The 18546-nt window shown below is 51.7% G+C and overlaps 1 protein-coding gene across 6 annotated transcripts in view; it reads right to left on the bottom strand.

Annotated features, from left to right (window-relative positions):
- The window catches only part of NPHP4 (nephrocystin 4), a 129458-nt gene that overhangs the window by 91854 nt on the left and 19058 nt on the right, over positions 1 to 18546 (bottom strand). For all 6 annotated transcript variants that reach the window (XM_044769552.2, XM_044769553.2, XM_044769551.2 and 3 more), the window contains 4 exons: positions 16291 to 16463; positions 15095 to 15159; positions 12164 to 12319; positions 336 to 472 (listed from right to left, as the gene is read on the bottom strand). In XM_044769552.2, the coding sequence (XP_044625487.2) occupies positions 336 to 472; positions 12164 to 12319; positions 15095 to 15159; positions 16291 to 16463 (531 nt within the window). The remainder of the gene's footprint in view (positions 1 to 335; positions 473 to 12163; positions 12320 to 15094; positions 15160 to 16290; positions 16464 to 18546) is intronic.

Here is an 18546-nt window from a genome sequence, read left to right as displayed (position 1 = left end):
TTAAATGAGGACTGTTTTAACATATATCAAAATTAACGTTAATTAACATCTCAGGGTAACAGCACCTTCATCATCCTCAAAGCTAAGACACGGGCTGGAGCTCTGCAGGGGCTCGGCTTCCAGCAGAAACGGCCCAGCGCCGAGTCCTCTCAGATCTACTTTAAATACCAGACCAGGGACAGAAAGAGGTTAGCCACAGAAAGGGGAAAAGACAGGACCACATCACCAGGGGCTGACTGCCCACCCAGGCGGCATTAGGGGCCACAGCTTTCCCAACTCTGCTCTGAAGTTCGCATTCCACGGTTCAGACTAAGTTCTGTGACATGAGACAGTACCTCCTGGAAGTGATCGCTGATAAGGAGTTCCAGAAGCTCTTCCTCAAATTTCTCAAGGGAAGGATACAGAGTGAAGAATAAATCATCCAGGTACCACGTGACAGACTTCTGAAGGCGAGGCTTTCGGAGGGCGTCACCTGAAACAAGGAGAGGGCTCACACAGATCATGCTTGGAAATAAACCCCCCGGGGCGTCCAGAGGGCTCTCACCCACCTGAGGTCCCAGGCTGTGGGTGATGGGACCTCCAGGCAGGGAAGAAAGCATGAGCACACCACTCAGAACACTAAATTAGAACCCACCTCAGTTCAAGCAAACCACTAAACTGATTAAACAAATACAAATTTCATTTGCAGTCCAAATTCCACCCAATCCTCCTCCGGGAACAAATTTTATAATTCGGCAATCCAAAGAACACAGATTACAGAACGCAGAGCAACATCTGTTCCTTCAGCTCGGCTTCCCTTTATCACTTACATCCTCTCTCGCAAGAACACGGCCAAGTCTGCCTGTTCTCATCCCATTACCTTCACCCTGAACCATCTGGAAACACGCAGGAATACTCATGAGCACATTAAGGCAACAAGCAACAATACAGTCTGGGCTGGCACCACAAGAGAAAAGTCCCTGTCCTGACCAGCAAGTGCCCCCAACTGTGAGCTCCATGAGGACAGAAGGGACAGTGGCTCCTGCCATCAGGCCCAGGGCGGGCACAGAGCAGGTATCTGAAAACTCTCAGCTGTGAGAAGGGAGAACCAGGTCGTCTGGACAGCCCTTCTCCACGGGCTCAGGAGCAAAGACCGACATGGAAGGAAGAAGGCAAAGTCAGCTGCTCCAGCAAACAGACCCCACAGAGTCTGCTCCTTACGTCCCCATCACTCTGGTTCTGGTCCTCTCCGTCTCTTCCTAAATTTTATCATTACGTAAATATTTAGGTACAAGGTCTTAGATTTTAAAAGCCAACTACAAAGTTAAAAAAAGAAAACAGTGACATAAGACTCAACGCTAATAAAACTGCTGTGAAAAGAACACTGTGCTGTCCTGCCGGGAGGTGAGAAGTCAGAGGAACTGAACGGCAACTGTGTCTTTGCCGCCAATGTATCAGAGCCTTAAAAATATCCATATCTGCCTTCTGCCCCAGGAATTCCACTTTTTGAACCTATTCAGCAAAAATACTCAAAGATGGAAACAAAGCAAGAATACTCATTGGAACATTATTTATAAGAGAGAAAAATAAGGAACAACCAAGCATTCAATAATGGGAGAACATTAAGTAAACTATTGTTCATCCACATAAAATGAGAACAAAAATCATGCTGTCAAAGATTATCTAATAAGGGGAAAATATTCATGATATTGCAGGTGAAATAACATATAAACTATCTATAAGTCCATTTGATGCCAGTTTTATTTAAAAATATATGCATTCGTAGTTACACGTGTGTACCTGCAGGCAGTGCTCATAGATTATTTTATTTCCTTCTTTATGGTTTTCTACGTCTTCCCCATCACAAATATGCATTAGGTGTGATGACTCTGAGAAAGTTTATGTATTCCTTTCATAATTTAAAAAAAGTGTTTAAAGCAGGCCAGTTGATAAATGAGAACCAATTAAGTGCAGGCAGCATTACTCACAACAGCCAAAATGTGGAAGCGACCCAAGTGTCCATCAACAGATGACTGGGTAAGCAACATGTGGTGTATCCATACAGTGGAATACTATGCAGCCTTAAATAGGGAGGAAATTCTCACAGACGGATGAAGCTTGAAGACAGTATGTTAAGTGAAATAAGCCAATCACAAAAGGACAAATACTCTATGATTCCACTTAGATGAGGTACTTAAAGGAGTCAAATTCAGAGACAGAAAGTAGAATGGCAGTTGCCAGGGGCTGGGGGAGTCAGTGTTTAACAGGGACAGAGTTTCAGTTTTGCAAGATGAAGAGTTCTGGAGGCAGATGGTGGTGATGGTTGCACAACAGTGTGAATGTGCTTAATGCCACTGAACTACACACTTAATGGTTAAAATGGTAAATTTTATCTTACGTCTATTTTATTTTTTTAAATGCAGAAATTATATATAAAGCCCAACCTTTCACGAAATGGTCCAGTGAACATCTGATGCACATCCTGAACTAAGATGCTCCATCAGAGAAAGAGAAGCCAGGGAGGGGAGGGGGACAAAGCCAGCGCCCTTCTGCCACATGGCCTGAGCCGTGGCAGGTGCAGAACCTCAGACTGCGTTAGCCGAAGAGACCCCTCCCCTGGCAGCAGAGGCTGTGAGGCCACGAGGCCCCTCTGGAGCTAACCGGAGAGATTGGAAGGAAGGAGGGAGGTCCTGTGACCGTTCCCACGCCGGGCGGCATCCAGGTGAGGGATGAGCTCAGCAGCAGCGAAGCGAGCAGGAGGCGAGAGTGGAGGAGATGGCAGATGAAGCAGAGGGAGGCGGAGGAAGGGAATCAGCAAGGCAGCTTGCGCTCTTTATTCTGCAGACCCCGTGTTTCCCATTAAGGAGCTGTAACTGCACTCTCCAGGGCAGGTCAGGCGTCCACGACAAGGGTAAACGTGGACGCGATCCTCTCCCAGTGTCTCGGCCTTGTTGGCGTGTGGCCAGTGTCTTTCTCCACGCCTCCGAGCGGCACGACCACACACGCACGCTGCTTTACAGCACAGAGAGGCTCCTCTGCTGGTTACCAACAATCCCTCTGCTCTGAATCACAGTTAAACTGTTGGTCAACGTCAGGTAGTCCAAGTCTCTATGGGGCTCCAGGTAAGGGGCCCCATCTCCCCACCCCAGGGGGAGGTGGCAGCGGACCAAGCTCCCTGTGCTCCTGGTGAGACCCCCATCCCACACGCGGAGCCCCCCCACTCTCCTAGACTCCATCGGGCCCATCTCACCCTGCCCCCTGACCTGAGCTTCCATCACTCACCCCAGGAAGCCAGGACTCCCAGGGCTCCCACCCTCTCCTCTCCTGGCCACAAGGTGCCCCTGGGGCCACCACCTGCTGGGCGCAGGGAGGAACAGACTGGCTGCGTCCAGTGCCCTCTCCCCTGACAATCCTGCGCTGGACAGCTAAGGCACTGCGACCTCCAGACTCCAGCCCAGTCCACCTTCCCGAAGTGCAGTGAGAACACACTGGATCTTCAAACAGTGTGCACCTTCCCCTAATGTGAGTCTTGTTTTCTACAGAAACTCACAGGGAAAACTCCTCGGCCTGCCCACCACAACCTGCCCTCTCCCAAAAGCTGCTCCCATGCAGCTGGTCGGCAGACCCCTCGGAGGGTCTGTATAGGCCCCAAGTCAGAAATTGTTCAAATGTTCAAAAAGCACCAGTGACAATGAGAAGACAAACCAACCAGCCTCCTTTCTGCAGGCTGCAATGAAAAGAGAAGGAAAACCCAGAATTGATACCTTCGCCCAACACCCCGAAGGTCACAGCTAGAAGAACCACCATGTGCTCAGTGGCTGCGCATGGCACAAAGGCCAGGCTGCTCGGTATGAAAGCAGAAGCCCAAGGAAACGATGCCGTGGGAAAAGGACCCGAAAGAAAACCGAGGAGACAGCAGCCCTGAGACAGACAGCGCCAAAAGTTAAAACTGACAGTGGTGGCAGTAAACAGGGGACAGGCCAGCTACCGGCCACCAGAACCCACAAGAGCCTCAAAGCCATGTCCAAGATCCAGTGGAGAATGACAGGCTGGGCTACGGGGCGAGGGGACAGGCTCGTCAGCCCTGCTGTGCCCATGACTTGCCCAGTGGACAGTTACCAGAGCAGGGCCCGTGGGCAGGGAGAGGGCAGCACCTGACAGCTGGGCCTGAGTTTTGCTGGGCTGACAGTACCACCTGCAGGGGGACAACGGAGAACACTTTCACAGGCCTCAGCCTGAAACAAGGGAGGGCATGGGGAGTGGTCACACAGGCTCTGGAGCCAGGGGCCCGGGTAGGAACCCAACGCTGCCTACGGCCCTGGGCCTGAAACAAGGGAGGGGATGGGGAGTGGTCACACAAGCTCTGGAGCCAGGGGCCCGGGTGGGAACCCAACGCGGCCTATGGCCCTGGGCCGGGGCCTCTTGCCCAATTTCCAGACCTCAGTTTCCTCAGCCGTGAAAGAGAGGCGATTGCGCCCAGCCCAGGACACTGCTGTGGGGACCAAGACAACACTGTCCACGTTATGCCCTATAAAGTGGCCACCAACACTGAATCGGTGAATACCGAACCACGGCTCCCAGGGAAAAGCTGTACAAACAGACACATACCTCACGTGGATTATAATCTCAAATCCCAACAGGGCTCATCCTGGTAGACTCCATTCTCTTTATTTGACAAGAGGAACGGGTGCAGAGTGTTAAAGGACTTGCTGCCCCACTAACAGGCGCCAGAGTCGGGACTCAATCCCATCCACGTGACCACTCCCACTCCACCCTGCCAGCATTCAGTGTCTCCATACGAGGGCAGGGCTGACACAAGAAGCAGCATCGCCTTGCTCAGCCTCAGCTGGGAACGCGTGTGAGAGAAACTCAAGTATTTAAGCTGCTCAGCGCACACCCACGAATGGCCGGGAAAGCACTGTGAGCGCTCATTAGGGAGTGGGCAGATTCGCAAACACAGATCCACTGGTAGCGAGGAGAGAGGATGCACTGAGGGCCGTGAGCTGGAGCAGAACTGCGTCGTGCTGGGTGATGCTGGCCTTTACAGAAAAGGGGACGGCCTAGAGGTTAAGTGCAGCACACTCCACACTGGCGGCCCAGATTTGGTTCCCAGGTGCAGACCTACACTGCTCTGTTAGCAGCCATGCTGTGCTGGCAGCCCACATACTAAACAACAGAGGAAGATTGGCATAGACGTTAGCTCAGGGCGAATCTACCTCAGCTAAAAAAAGAAAAGAAAGAAATGGAGGGGAGGTGGAGACAGACAGACAGACAGACTGGCCCCTGTGCTATGGCTGCAGCCTATCCCAGCAGTGACCTGAACATCCTCGACGTATCCCCATTACATGCTGTGTAAAGAACATAAACCAACACAGCAGTGGACAAAGGCCATCTCCCTTAGGGACTGATTTCCCTTAGGGAAGGATCCTTTTGGTGCCACAGCTCAAGGACAACAACTCAGCAGAGGAAGCAGTCACAGGTGTCTGGAAGGTGGCTTCCCAGTGCTTCCAGAAGTGGTCCAGGCTGGGCAGGAAGCAGACTCTGCATGACCACCATGTGACAAGGTGGCCCCGGGGCCCAGAGCCACTATCAGCTACAAAAAGTCGTGACCCTGGTCTTACAAAGAGGTGAGCAAGCGAGTCCCAGGCACAGAAGTTGGATGAGGAGGAAAAACGCGCTTCGACCAGCATGACCAGACTGAGGAGCCACATCTGCAGTGGGTAGAACCTTCCAGATCCTGAAGGGCCCGGAAGGCAGGGCAGGGCTGGGTGTCATCCAGCTGGCCTCCTCCTGGCCACATCTTGTGAGAGGCGCAGGCTCTGGAGTAGAGCACCTGAGTTCCAAGCCTGGCTCAGCCAGAACCCGCTCTGCAACCTTCTGGAAGCCGAGACTGGAGACAGAGTAGCTCTCAAACAGAAGGCAGATCAGAGCTCCAGGACATGCTACTGTAGGAGGCAGCAAGCCCAGCAGATCCCAGCTCAGGTCAAGGAACAACTTCATGCTCACGCCTGCTGTGCACCTCCTAAGGTCTCGGCTCTGGGGCCTTACACACCACCTCATGGCTCCCCAAATACACCTTTATGGGCAGGTCCTGATAATGTGCCCATTTTACAGAGGAGACAGCAACAACAGAGGCTTGGAGAGGTCCAGAAACTCGCCCTGGCTCACACCACAGCCAGGACTGGAGCCAGCACACACCGAGGTCTGTCAGCCTCCACCAGCCTTTCCCCAAACACCCTAGCATCACCCACAGAGCGGAGTTTTACCGCCTGAAATTGTCTGTCATTCAATCAACTAACCAACGGCAGTGGCCAAGACAGACACGCACTGCCTCTGCAGTGGTGGCGGGTCACTCTTGGTCCTCATGCTCTGTAACCAGGTCAAGCTTTCACTCGTCTGTTGGTAAGTCTTTGGGTGGGAATGCAATTCCCAAAAACAGCACTGCTCCTACGGAAAACAAACCCCACTTCACAATGATCCACTTTCTTCTGGAACTCCCACGAATGTACTGCAGAGAAAATGGCGATTACCAGCACTTTCAACAAGCAAGGACCCCTCCCTAGTGACATCCTTTAAGGAAGCGCTTGGAAACACCTTCCAGATGCCCAAGGAGTTCTCCACTAGGTCCTAACAGAGTCCCCCGACCACAGCCTCCCGGGGACACAGCTCTCCTGCCAAGGTTATTTATTTCACCAGATGCACCTCACAAAACAAAGAGAATGCTGGAATAGTGGCAGCAGAATGAACACTAAATATAGGAATGGTTTAGGCAGGGATGGAAATGAGTTTGAGCCGATCCACGTTTACTCCATGACACCTTCTTCTGCCTTTGACAACTGTGGTCAGACTCGAGGTCTGTCCTTCCTTAAACTCAACCAAGAAAGATCTATTAACCATCCACTCAGAGCTCAGCACTATCCCCTCAGCGCCCAGCAGGGAGCCTGCTGCACACAGCATCTACTCAATAAATATCTGTCCAACGAATCAATGAGGAAACAAATGGATCGACGAACAAATTAATATATAAAAGGTATACCCCAAGCTACCAGCAGTGGTCTTCTCTGGGGAGTGAGACTAGAAAGGAGAACTTCTAGTTTCTACTGAATTTATTGAATAAAGATTACTTTGTCATTTTAAGCTGTCTACAGCGTCGTATAAAAAGGGCACACAAAAGACAGAGCAGGAGCCACAGCAGCCTGTCCAGTAGCTCACACGGATCGGGGGAGCCCAGCTCTTTTCCCTGTCACTCCCTCGCTGCAGCGGACAGCAATCTAGAAGATGAGCTCCCAGACTCGGGGAGGGCAGGCGTTCCTCTACACAGCCTGGGAAGAACCCCACAGCGACGTAAGGTGCTCAGGCTTCGGGTGCGGAGGCCTCACTGAGACCTTGTGTGCTCTTTGTTAAAATGCAACATCAGCAGGTTGGGGCTGGGGGAAGCAGCGTTTTTAACAAGCACCTCATACAATTCCTATGCAGGTAGCACAGGACCCCAGCCCAGGAAACACCAACCTAGAGGAGGCCCCTGGGTGGCAGACCAATAAGTACACACTTCAGGCAAGTGAGTTCTCCACACAGCTCTGCCGAGCTCGGGTACAAGAGATGAGGGAGCAGGGGCTGGAGCTGACTGAGCTGGCCCCGAGACAGCCCAGCACCCAGCACAGAGCCTGGCACATCGACTCTCGAGATCCGCAAGGAGGGAGACTCAGTTCTCAAGGAGCAGACAGCAATGAGTCTAGATGAACAGGATCTGAGAGGTGATTTACAGGTGTGAGTGCCGCACAGGGCATCTGGCACTCAGCAGCTGGTGGCTGGCAAGCACAATGGTGCTGCCAAGCCACCGCACACACTAGTTCAGCTCCACATGCCAAGCCACTGCACACGCTAGTTCAGCTCCACACGCCAAGCCACTGCACACGCTAGTTCAGCTCCACACGCCAAGCCACTGCACACGCTAGTTCAGCTCCACACGCCAAGCCACTGCACATGCTAGTTCAGCTCCACATGCCAAGCCAGTGCACACGCTAGTTCAGCTCCACATGCCAAGCCACTGCACACGCTAGTTCAGCTCCACAACCCCAGCCTGCACTGACCGCCCACTGTCCAGCCCCGGGGCTGCCCAGCACAGTGCTCTGGACACCACCTTGCCACCCCTGCTAGCCAGACTTCCTGTAGTGGCTGCAACCCAGCTGGCCAGCCTTCCTCTGCCTCTCTGCCAGGTGCACGCCACTGTCACCCGCAGCACAGTTTCCAGACTCACCCTGAAGCACTGCAGCCATCCAGACCACCTCAGTGACAGCAACCTATAGACTCCAACACGAAAGACTGAGCTTTCCTCCAGGTCCCCCCAAAGGCCTCGCCCACTCCCAGAACTCCGCCAACTCTCAGCTCGCTCCTACGAGTCCCTAGCAGAGGCGTGTGGTCAGTGCTCCGTCTGCTTCAGAAGCTCCTGTGGGTGTCGGCTTGGTCCAGGGGAGGGTTCTCAAGTGTACTGAGACTCTCTGCTCTCCTCCAGAGCCTAAGGGCAAAGGCATGGTGGAGACAGGGACCCGAGACTCCCTGCCCCTCCCTGAGCACCCACCAGGAGGCCTGGCTCCAGACTCCATTCAGTCCCAGCGCTGGCCGGTGGCCTTAGAGTCCAGGTCTAGAAAATGGGCTTCTGCCTTACATTTATGACAAGGCTTCCAGTGCATTTGGCTACCTTACACAAAGTTCTGTGCCCCCTCCACAGCAGCCTGGGCGACCCAAGCATTCTCCCAGGACTGGCACAGTTGGTCACAGAGGCAGCAGCAGGAGGACAGGGCGTCTGACTGGCACTCAGATCTGTGGCCACAAGCGCAGGCCAAGGAGTCCCAGCACTGGAGGCTCACTCTAAGCAAGGGCGTGGGGACCCCTCTCCCTGCGAGAATTGGCTTTTAGGAGCCAGAGCACATGAAGCACCCGGATGTTGACGCAGCTGCTCACTGTCCAGGTCGGTCAAACAGAAGCAACTGGAAAGGTGGGAAATGAATAAAGAACAGAAGACATGCAAGAGGGAGGCTGGGTGGATATCTGAGTTGCAAATAAAAGATATTATGGAATCGGCAGCATTTGCAACACTGGAACAATTCTAAGAGCTTCCTTGTAAAAAGCCGCTCAAGGAAAAAGGCCTGCCTTTCTTCTGGGGAATGACAAAGAGCTGCCAGAATGACCAGAATTAAGAACGATCATTTCTAGTCATTCCCACGTTGAAAATTACTCTTAAAATTCAATCCTCACACAACACGACGGGAGTATGCATCCACCCGGAGGGACATGAGTAAGTCTGGTGGGCTGTGTCGACACCAGGCACTGGTTATGATGTTGAACTACCATCTGGGGGAAACTGAGCAAAGGGGCACGGGGTGCCTCTGCTTGATTTATTAAAACCGCATGGGAATCTTACAATGACCTCAATAAAAATCTCAATTAAAAACAACTCGATCCTCCTATACTATGGAATTTTACAAGCGAACAAATATCCACGTCGCAATATAGCATCAAAATAAAACCGAATCTTCTGCAAATTAGACAAATGAATTCCACCACTGAGGCCAGCACCGTCCCTGCCTTGGCCCTTTCAGGAATATAAACATTATCCGGCAAAAAAAGCCTTTTTCAAGAGTGAGTCACAAAAGCCCAAAAGATCCTGGGCAGAATTTATAACAGAGATAACCACTGCCAGAAAGCAGGCTTGGGGCCTGCAAGGCTGCGGTTATATTTTCACTGTGGCATCCTGCACATAAGTGGAAGGCTGAGCAAAATGGGTTTCTTTTCTCAGATGATCACCAGGGGACTTGATGAGAAGCTGTATTCCAGAACTTTCTCCCCCAGAAGAGCAAGTGCATCTCCTGCTCGAGTGAAGTCAGTGTTCCTTCCTGCCCGCCAGACTGCACTCAGGCTCTGCTTCCAGAGTCCCCGGTCATTGGTTTTTAAACAACAACAAGGGAAACTGTTGTTTATTTTTGCAATTTTACAGGCACCGCCTGTATCCATTAAGTGCCTCGGGGAGGCTGCTCAACACCACGGGGCAAACAGGAGGCCAGAGGGGCTCAGGTCTGTTCTGAAAGCGTGAGCTCTATGGATAAGGAGCTGGAATCATGCTGCTTTAATTCAGAACTCCACTCCGTAACGTGGCCCCTCTGATCCCCTAGTCTGACCTGAGATACTAAGAACCAAACTCGGGGGTCATCTGGGCACCTGAGCGCCTGTCCCCATCCCAGCAACGACACTGAAGCAGGTCCACCCACACCTGCAGGGTGTGAGTGTCTTATCTGCACTTCTACTGACACCCATTGGCAAGTCACCAAGTGATGGATGGAAACACCTCAGGCCTCAAGAACATTCTGCTTAAACACCCAGAGTCCCAGGTCAGAAAGACTTACATAAGCTGACAACACAGGAGTGCACCTCGGTTCTTAGTATCAGCACACACCATGCAGTGCTTACAGGGCCTCCCTGACCAACGGGGTGAGGGCAGGGGGACAGGCCGCAGCCGAGGTCTCCGGGCCATGTGCAGGTTTTCATGTTCTCCTTGCTCAACCCCAACAGCATGACCGTGAGGCCTTTTCTCTGCCTCCCTATGACTCTAACCCCGCCCCGTCTCGGGAGAACGCAGGCGAACTGTATAGGGTAATGAGACTTCCTACAGGGGTTGGGGGGACGCTTACAGCTCAGTGACCCCTGGCTGGGACCCCTCCTGATACTTGCTCCTGTTCACAGTGGATTTACCATTTCTCATCTATCAACGTCTCTTCTCTGGGATGCTGGAGAAACAGTGACCTCATGGTCATGATGGTCACCATGCACTCATCCCAGAAACACAAGCACTCAAACAACGATGTCTGCACCCAGCGGGGACATCATTACTGCAGACAAACACTCCCCACACTGGAGCTGAGCGTTCTGTTCTGGGCCAAACACTCAGCACGTCTCCACTGCTCACACCCAAAGCCGATCCCGCTCTCCCTGGAACGCTCAGCACGTCTCCACTGCTCACACTCAATACTGATCCTGCTCTTCCTGGAGGGGAGCGAGGAGTCAGCCCATGAGAGGTTCCAGCAGCACTGGGGGAGAAGGGCTGGTGAGGGGGTCCCTTCTCCTGGATTCCTCCAGACAACTAGACAAAAAGCCTCCAGAAGTGCCCAGAAAGAACACAAGGCCCAGGTCTTGAGGCCGTCAGCAGGATCCCAGAGCAGAGCAGACCCCATGGTGATCTCAGCTGTGAAGGGGTTGACCCAAAGCCACCACTGGAGCATTAACTTCTAAACACACCAAGATAGAGCCCTGGGCCTTTCACATGAATTTCAGTTTTCAAAACTAAGCCACTGCACACCCACGTTCACAGCAGCTTTATTCACAACTGTCAAAAGGTGGAACCACCCAAGAGTCCATCAACAGGTGAATGAATAAATAAACTCTGGTCTATCTATGCAACGCAATATTATTCGGCCTTTAATAAGGAAGGAAATTCACACATGCTACGACGTGGAGGAACCTTAAGGACATTATGTTGTCTGAAATAAGCCAGTCACAAAAGGAAAACTGCTGTATGATTCCACTTCTCTGAGGAACCTAGAAGAGTCATAGTCACAGAGACAGAGAGAGAACGGAGGGTGCCAGGGGCTGGTGGGATGGGAGCATGGGGGTTAATGTTTGATGGGGACAGCGTCTCGGCTGGGGATGGGTGGTGTGCTGGGTGCACAACAATGCGAATGCATTCAACGCCGCTGAACTGCACACTCAAAAACGGTTAAGATGTAAGTTTTACGTTATGTCTACTTTACCACAATAAAAAAATAATAATCAAGCCACTGATGTGGTGGTACAGTGAGGGGGACAGCTAGCGACAGTGGTTTTCCTAGCCATGGTCATAAAGACAGGAACTTTGTCTTATGAAAGCATTTCCCAAGGAAAGAAGACACAAAGCGACTTGAGGGATGTGAGACACTGTTCAGGAAGGGACCACAAACAGAAATGGCATTGCCCTCCTCCTCCCCACCTCTGCCTCCTCCTCCCCTCTGTCCTCACGCCCCTCAACCAGGCTGCTTGCTGAGAGTGCCTGGCCACACCCAGCTGGCGGCGTGCACGCCGCGGAGCCCAGTTCCGGCAAGGCCTGATTATAAACTAACACGGACTCACCGGGCGGAGAGACCAGAGCAGCCCTTACCTGTCTCTCCATGAGCTGGGAGGAGGCCAGGGATCTGCTGCAGACCAGACACCAGAAGGTTCTCGGGAAGAAGGTGGAACGCAGGCTCCAGGAGCGGGTGTGGTCTCAGGGTGTACTGCAGGCTACAGCTCTCAATGAGGGTCAGGTGTTTGTTTTCTAGGGGAGAAAACACCTTATGTGAGAGCTGAAACCAAAGGCACTTTCAGTCAAACCAGCCAATAAACTGATCATCTTAGAAAGAAACGCCACAAACAGGAAACATATTTTTCTAGGGAGATGGAGGAATTGCTCTGTTAGTTCAGCCAATAAGTGAAAAAGAATCAATCCTTAAAAACCATCTCTAATAAATCACAATGAGAGATACTTGGTTTGGGGTTTTTTTTAATTTTTATTTTTCTTTTTTTTTGGTGAGGAAGATTGGGCCTGGGCTAACATCTGTGCCCATCTTCCTCTATTTTGTATGTGGGATGCCACCACCCGGTGGCTTGATGAGTGGTGTGTAGGTCTGCACCCAGGAACCCCGGGCCACCAGAGCAGAGCACAGGAACTTAACCACTATGCCACTAGGCTGGCCCCAAGAGATACTTGTTTTTAACCCAACAAAACAAAACCTCTCCCGCTCACCTCCTCCCCCAGGGTGGTGCCGTCCAGGCTTTGTTTGGTGCCATACTCAGCGGGAGTCTGGAAGGCGCTCTGGACCAGAGGCCTGCCTCCCTGTCAGTCTCAGCAGTTGCATCCATCAAGCCCCACAAAGCAGCAGGACCAGGTCCTGGGGGCCAGTGGCCTCCAAGACAGAGCCTGTCCTCAAAGAGGGGCATTCTTCTTGGGTGACAAGTAAGACACAAACACACCAATATCCATAACACACGAGAGAATGGGATCCAAACCCCAAGAAAGGCTCAGACAAGCCACTGGAGGAAGCGGAAAAAGGGGAGGTCCTGGAGAATGTGATGACCAGGAAAAGCTCAGATAGAGAACACCAGAGAAGGTAGAGGGGACAGCATGGAGAGAAACTGGGGCACAGGAAGGGCCCTACCCCAGAGCCACAGGGCCTCAGGGTTGAGAGGGATCACAGACATGCCCTGTACACATTCCCACCAAATCGTCCATCTTGCTTGGGTTTGATTTCCTGCACTGATAGGGGCCTTACCACCTCCTAAGGCATGCTAAGTGACTTGATAAGAAAAGAGCCAATATGATCTACTGCATTCATTAGAAAAAGGAATTAATGAAAACCATATTTTTAATTCTTAACCACTCCAAACATGGGATCTCCTTACTTTAAAATTTAAAATGGCCTAAAAGGCACTTTCCCATGTGGCTGGTTGGAGAGCAAACTGGTACCACCTCTGGGGAGGGCAAACAGGAGAAATATTACAAACCTGTGAGTGCACAGGCCCTGGGACCCAGCAACTCCATTTCTGAGAATTTATCCTACAGATTCGCCTGCACACTTGCAAAAGGACGGACGTCCAGCACAGCAATGCTTCCAACCTCTATTCTTACAGAACCACTGAGTGTCCACTGTGGGGGTCCATTCAATCACAGAACAGCAAAGCAACGAAATACCACGTGACCGTAAAAAGAGTGAGGGAGCTTCTGTGGACTGACACGCAGCATTCTCCAAGATAAATCGTTAAGGGAAAAAAGCAAAGTCTGGGACGAAGAAAAGGAGGGGAGAAATCAGAACAGGGCCACACGCATTTGCTGGTACCCCTCAAGAGGCCTGGGCAGGTCCCCAAGACTGAGAGGGAGGTCACCCGTGGTGCAGGGGAGGGAGCTGAGCAGCCGGGCGGGGAGGCCCCGCTCTGAGCCTTTCTATACTTCTTCGTGCTGTTTGAATTGAGTCACGTGAATGGATTACCCATTCCAGAAAAACACCCGGAAATCTTCGGAAATGCCAACTGAGAAGATGAGCATTCGGCCCGTGGCTCGTTCCTCCTCGGGCCTCCTTTCACAGTTCACACTCCCACACACACATTCCAACAGCACCCAAGAATCGTGGACATGGAGGAAATGGGGTGGCTGTGCACATGGTTTAAAAGGTCCCGATTCTCAGGACACTTAGGGAGTGAAAATGCTGGCAAATTAATGATTGAATTCAATTGAGAAATAACCTAAAAGCCAATCTCCATCAACAAAATTAAGTTTCTGACTGATTGTTCCCTTACCAAAATCCATCGGGGAGAGGAGGGATGGGGTTGGTTTGACTTTTTGGCACAGGCTTTGTGGCATAGACAACATTCCCGTCATGGAATCCAGGCAACACCTCAAGAAGACAGAGTCACCCCCTCAAAGAGCTCCACCTCCAATTTGACCCCCATGCACACCCCACCGCAGTCAGCAGAGATCTCCACCTTGGGCCTGCACATCCCTGCTGGCTGCTCGGGAGGAGGGGTCCCAGAGGCACAGCATGAAGCCCTCCTCCCCGTTCTGCTCTAAGGCAGGCCCTCACGGAAGGCGGGAGCCCAGTAATACCACAACATGGCAGGTGTTCCTGCACACCCTTCCTCTTGAGTTAGGGGCAGCCGGAAGGCCTTGCACACTGGAGAAAATCAACGGACTTCACAAAGGTTTCCTGTGACAGCTGGGGGCCAGAGATGGACAGCAGCTACTCCATCTGGCAAGCAAAGCTGCTATCCTAGGGGCAAGCAGGGCAACAGCCCTCCTGGCAGGTGGCTTCCAAGGGGCCAAACCTCTCCCATGGTCATCCTCACAAAGCAACGCCCCCTTCCAGTCTAGTGTGCTTCAGTTCCTTAAATTATGTCAAAAATACTAGCCTGTGATACATTTTGCCCAAACCTACTGAATAAACTAGCTAAGCTGACAGTGGTGTAATACTCAGGGAAGTTCTAAGATGAACACGCTGCTGAGGACAGCAGCACTTTGGCAGCTGCAGCGCCTCAGGCCAGGCCAGGCCTCATCTCTTACGCTCTATGGGGTCCTGGAGACGCGGGTGCAGGAGGGCTCTCGGGGTGCCATGATACAGTCTCAACCTGCAAAACAAGCCCACAAAACGCACGTCAACTTTGCATCTTCCATGTGGTCACGAAACGCCAGCTACACTTCTCAGAAGGAAAGCATGTGAGGCCCCCAACCACTCCCACACCTTCTAGAGCTTTTAAATGCCACCAATTGCATCCTCTACAGAAAAAAAGAGATAGCAGAGGATCGCATCAGCCCCATGTCCGCAGGGGTCTTGGCCAAGCACTCCCGGCATCTGCAGAGCTGTCCCAGTGCAGCCCAAGAACCAGGGCGCTCGAAGACAAAGCCAGGGAAATTCATAAGGCTCTGAAACAGCCCAAGAAAGACAACGTTTGAGCAATTTCCATGGCTATATATCTAGGGGAGTGGTTCTCAACCCGGGATGATTTTGCCCCCAGGGGACATTCAGCGATGTCTGGAAATGTTTTTGGTTGTCACAGCTGGGGATGGGAGGGTGCTTCTGGCATCTAGTTGGGGGAGGCCAGGGATGCTGCTAGACATCCTGCAGTGCACAGGATGGCCCCCACAGCAAAGCCTTATCCAGCCCAAATGTCAGTGGTGCCAAGGTTGAGAAACCCTGAGTTAGAGTGGCAAGATGAACTTCGACCTTGGCTGAAATGGTTACACACTATCTGGATGAGCCATCTTGGTTTGTCTAGCTCCTACACAGAGCCTGGCACATAGCAGATGCCCAATCGACATTTGTTGAAATGAATACCTACTGTTTACTGGGTGCCTGTTTGTGAAAAACATACAATTTAACATTTCCATGACCCTTAGAAGATGCACGTTATCCCTCCTGCACAGACGAGCTGATTCGGAGTCCAGAGTTTAAATCACTGGCCGAAACCTCACAGGATTAAATAACAGAGCAGGACTTTAGCCCCCGTCCATCTTACATCAAATCCCACACCTATAGCCAAAGCCAGTGCCACTCCAGCCTAAAAAACAATTCTTTGACTTACTTAGAAATGGCAAACCAGTTACCCCATAGCAAAATACCTCCCACAGTCTACTGTTATGAACACACAACAACATAAGCTGACAGGTTTCAAGCTTTCTACTACAGCCGAATGATGAGCAGTTCAATCACCACAGAAGACAGTGGAAAATCCCAGGGACGGAGAAAACAGGGCAGATACCGTTTGTCCTGGGAGGCAGAGGTAGGAGATTCCGGTTTGCTGCTGAAGATCCGAAGAATTCCAAACCCACATGACAAAGCTTGGAGGGTCCCATCTCGTTTCCTGCCTTCAGTGACCACTTCTACCACAGCCACAATGTTAGGGTGGTTTAAGGACGTATGAAAATACAAGGGCTGCAAAACAAAAACAAGAAGCTAGATGGCGGCCTGAATGTTTACCACCCGCGGAGAAGGAAGCAGAAAAGGACCAGACGCACTCCCTGTTCACCCCCTCCACCATCATCACATGAACGTCACAAACACGCCATGTGGGGAACACCGCGTCCCTCCCAGGGCACCAAAGAAGGGAACAGGTGCCATAAAATAACTCCCCCAGAGCTGAGAGCGGGTGTCACGGCTTCTCATCCCAGAGCGCCCGACACCCAGGACATCAGACTACTTGCTTCTGCTCCAGAACTTCCCATCTACACAAAATGCCAACAGTCACCAGACCCTCTAGGAAAGAAAGAGGCTGCAGTGGCTGTGCCCTCACCCCCAGCACAGGCTGGACCACAGTTAAATAAGCCCAAAGACATGACGAGCTCACTGCCAGCACACACATCTGCTGGGCCTTTCATGTAATACTCACTGTACAAAACTTCAATCATAACTCGCTGATATTGACTCTAATCCCTGTTTTATGTGGAACGACAGTGAAGTTGCATCTGCGCTAATTTTGTTCAAACTAAGCAGGATCCTTAGATTTCTTGGGGTGCTGTATAATAATCGCCAGTTCAGAGCCAAACTAACGTCCTTTAATGACAAAAATCGCCTTGAGGTCATTTTATTACAAGGTGTCTGGGACCTAAACCAAGTAGATGATGTACTAAGTGCTCCGAGAGTCTTCCACCTGTAACTGCCGTTCCCCAACAGGCGGTGGGAGCCTCCAGCTCTCCCGGGGGAGGGGCATGAGAGAGACAAGGCAGGTGGGACACCTGTCCCGGCTGAGACGACGGCACCCACTCCCCACTGCCGTTCTTCTTTCACGAGAGCCAACACAGCCGTTGTTATTTAAAACTCGTCAACGTCACAGACACAGAACAGAAACACACGTGCTGACGGGGTTTAGGCATCAAGAGCGGACAAGGGAGAGGCAACAGCCATAAATTGGGAGCTCAGGTGCGGTCCTGAGCTATGGCTCTGGACTCAGAGTGGTCCCTATCCCCAGTGTCCGTGAAGCAGAGATGCAGGGTCACTAGCTGAGCACAAAGACCACGCCCCACCAGGCAGAGCGAGGGAAGGCAGGGCCCGGCTGGGCTCCTGCATCATGATTTAAACTCGGAATAAGCCCCCATTAACGAGTCATTACCATGGTGTCACGGAGAAAACGTTTACTGTGATCACAGACTGTCAGCCCAGGATAACAGAGAGACACATTAAAACATCAGCCATGAGATATAAATCGTTATTCTATTATCTTTTATTGCAAAATGATGAAATAATGACCACTTACAGCTGACAGGTGGTTGGACCAAGAAAGAATTATGTTTCTGGTTCTGAGACTCAAGAACTGTTTTAAAAAGCCACGCTGTAAAGTCGAGTTTGTCATTATCTCACCTTTTCTATCTATACGTGTGCATACCGGTGTTCTGAACACTCCCGTTCTTCTTTTCGGCAGTGAAAGAAACACTTTAAACTCTGACGTGAAGCAACAATAATCTGGGAGCTTAGAGGTCACCTTGAGATTGCTCTGCCTGAAGGCGGTGGCACCAGCTTTGTCCCAAGTACAAATTTATGGCTGTTGCCTCTCCCTTTCGTTTACCACTGAAAACAATTATTCCAAGACCAAAACGACAGCAGCAGAGCCCCACCAGCATCTGTCTCCAAAGACTCCAGCTCCAAGCGAGGGGTCGGCCACTGGAAGCGCAGCAGTTGAAAGGCGACTGAAGGGCCGATGGGTGTCATGATATTATGAGCGCTAAGGACGGCCCTTTTCCAAACATCACTACTGACCCTCCAGTGTGGGACAGCACCATGCTAAAGAATTTCTAAGGAACCTGGAAAACATGATCCAGCCCTCAAGAAGGCCAAAGTTCACAGGCAAAGGCTGGATTAGGCAGGCACAAAATGCGACCCCGCTCAGGACCCCCCAGCTCGGAGGTTCTGGAAGCAAAGCCCCCAGGGACGGAGCCCCATCCTCCCTCCTCACCTGGCAGAGCGGCCCCAGGAGGGCAAAGCCGTGCAGCCCAGCACACAGCACTCAGAGGGGCTCAGCAGA

This window comes from Equus asinus, chromosome 5, assembly GCF_041296235.1.
Source record: "Equus asinus isolate D_3611 breed Donkey chromosome 5, EquAss-T2T_v2, whole genome shotgun sequence".
NCBI lineage: Eukaryota > Metazoa > Chordata > Mammalia > Perissodactyla > Equidae > Equus > Equus asinus.
The sequence above is the reverse complement of the archived record's forward strand: the minus strand, read 5'-3'. Positions and strand labels throughout refer to the sequence as shown.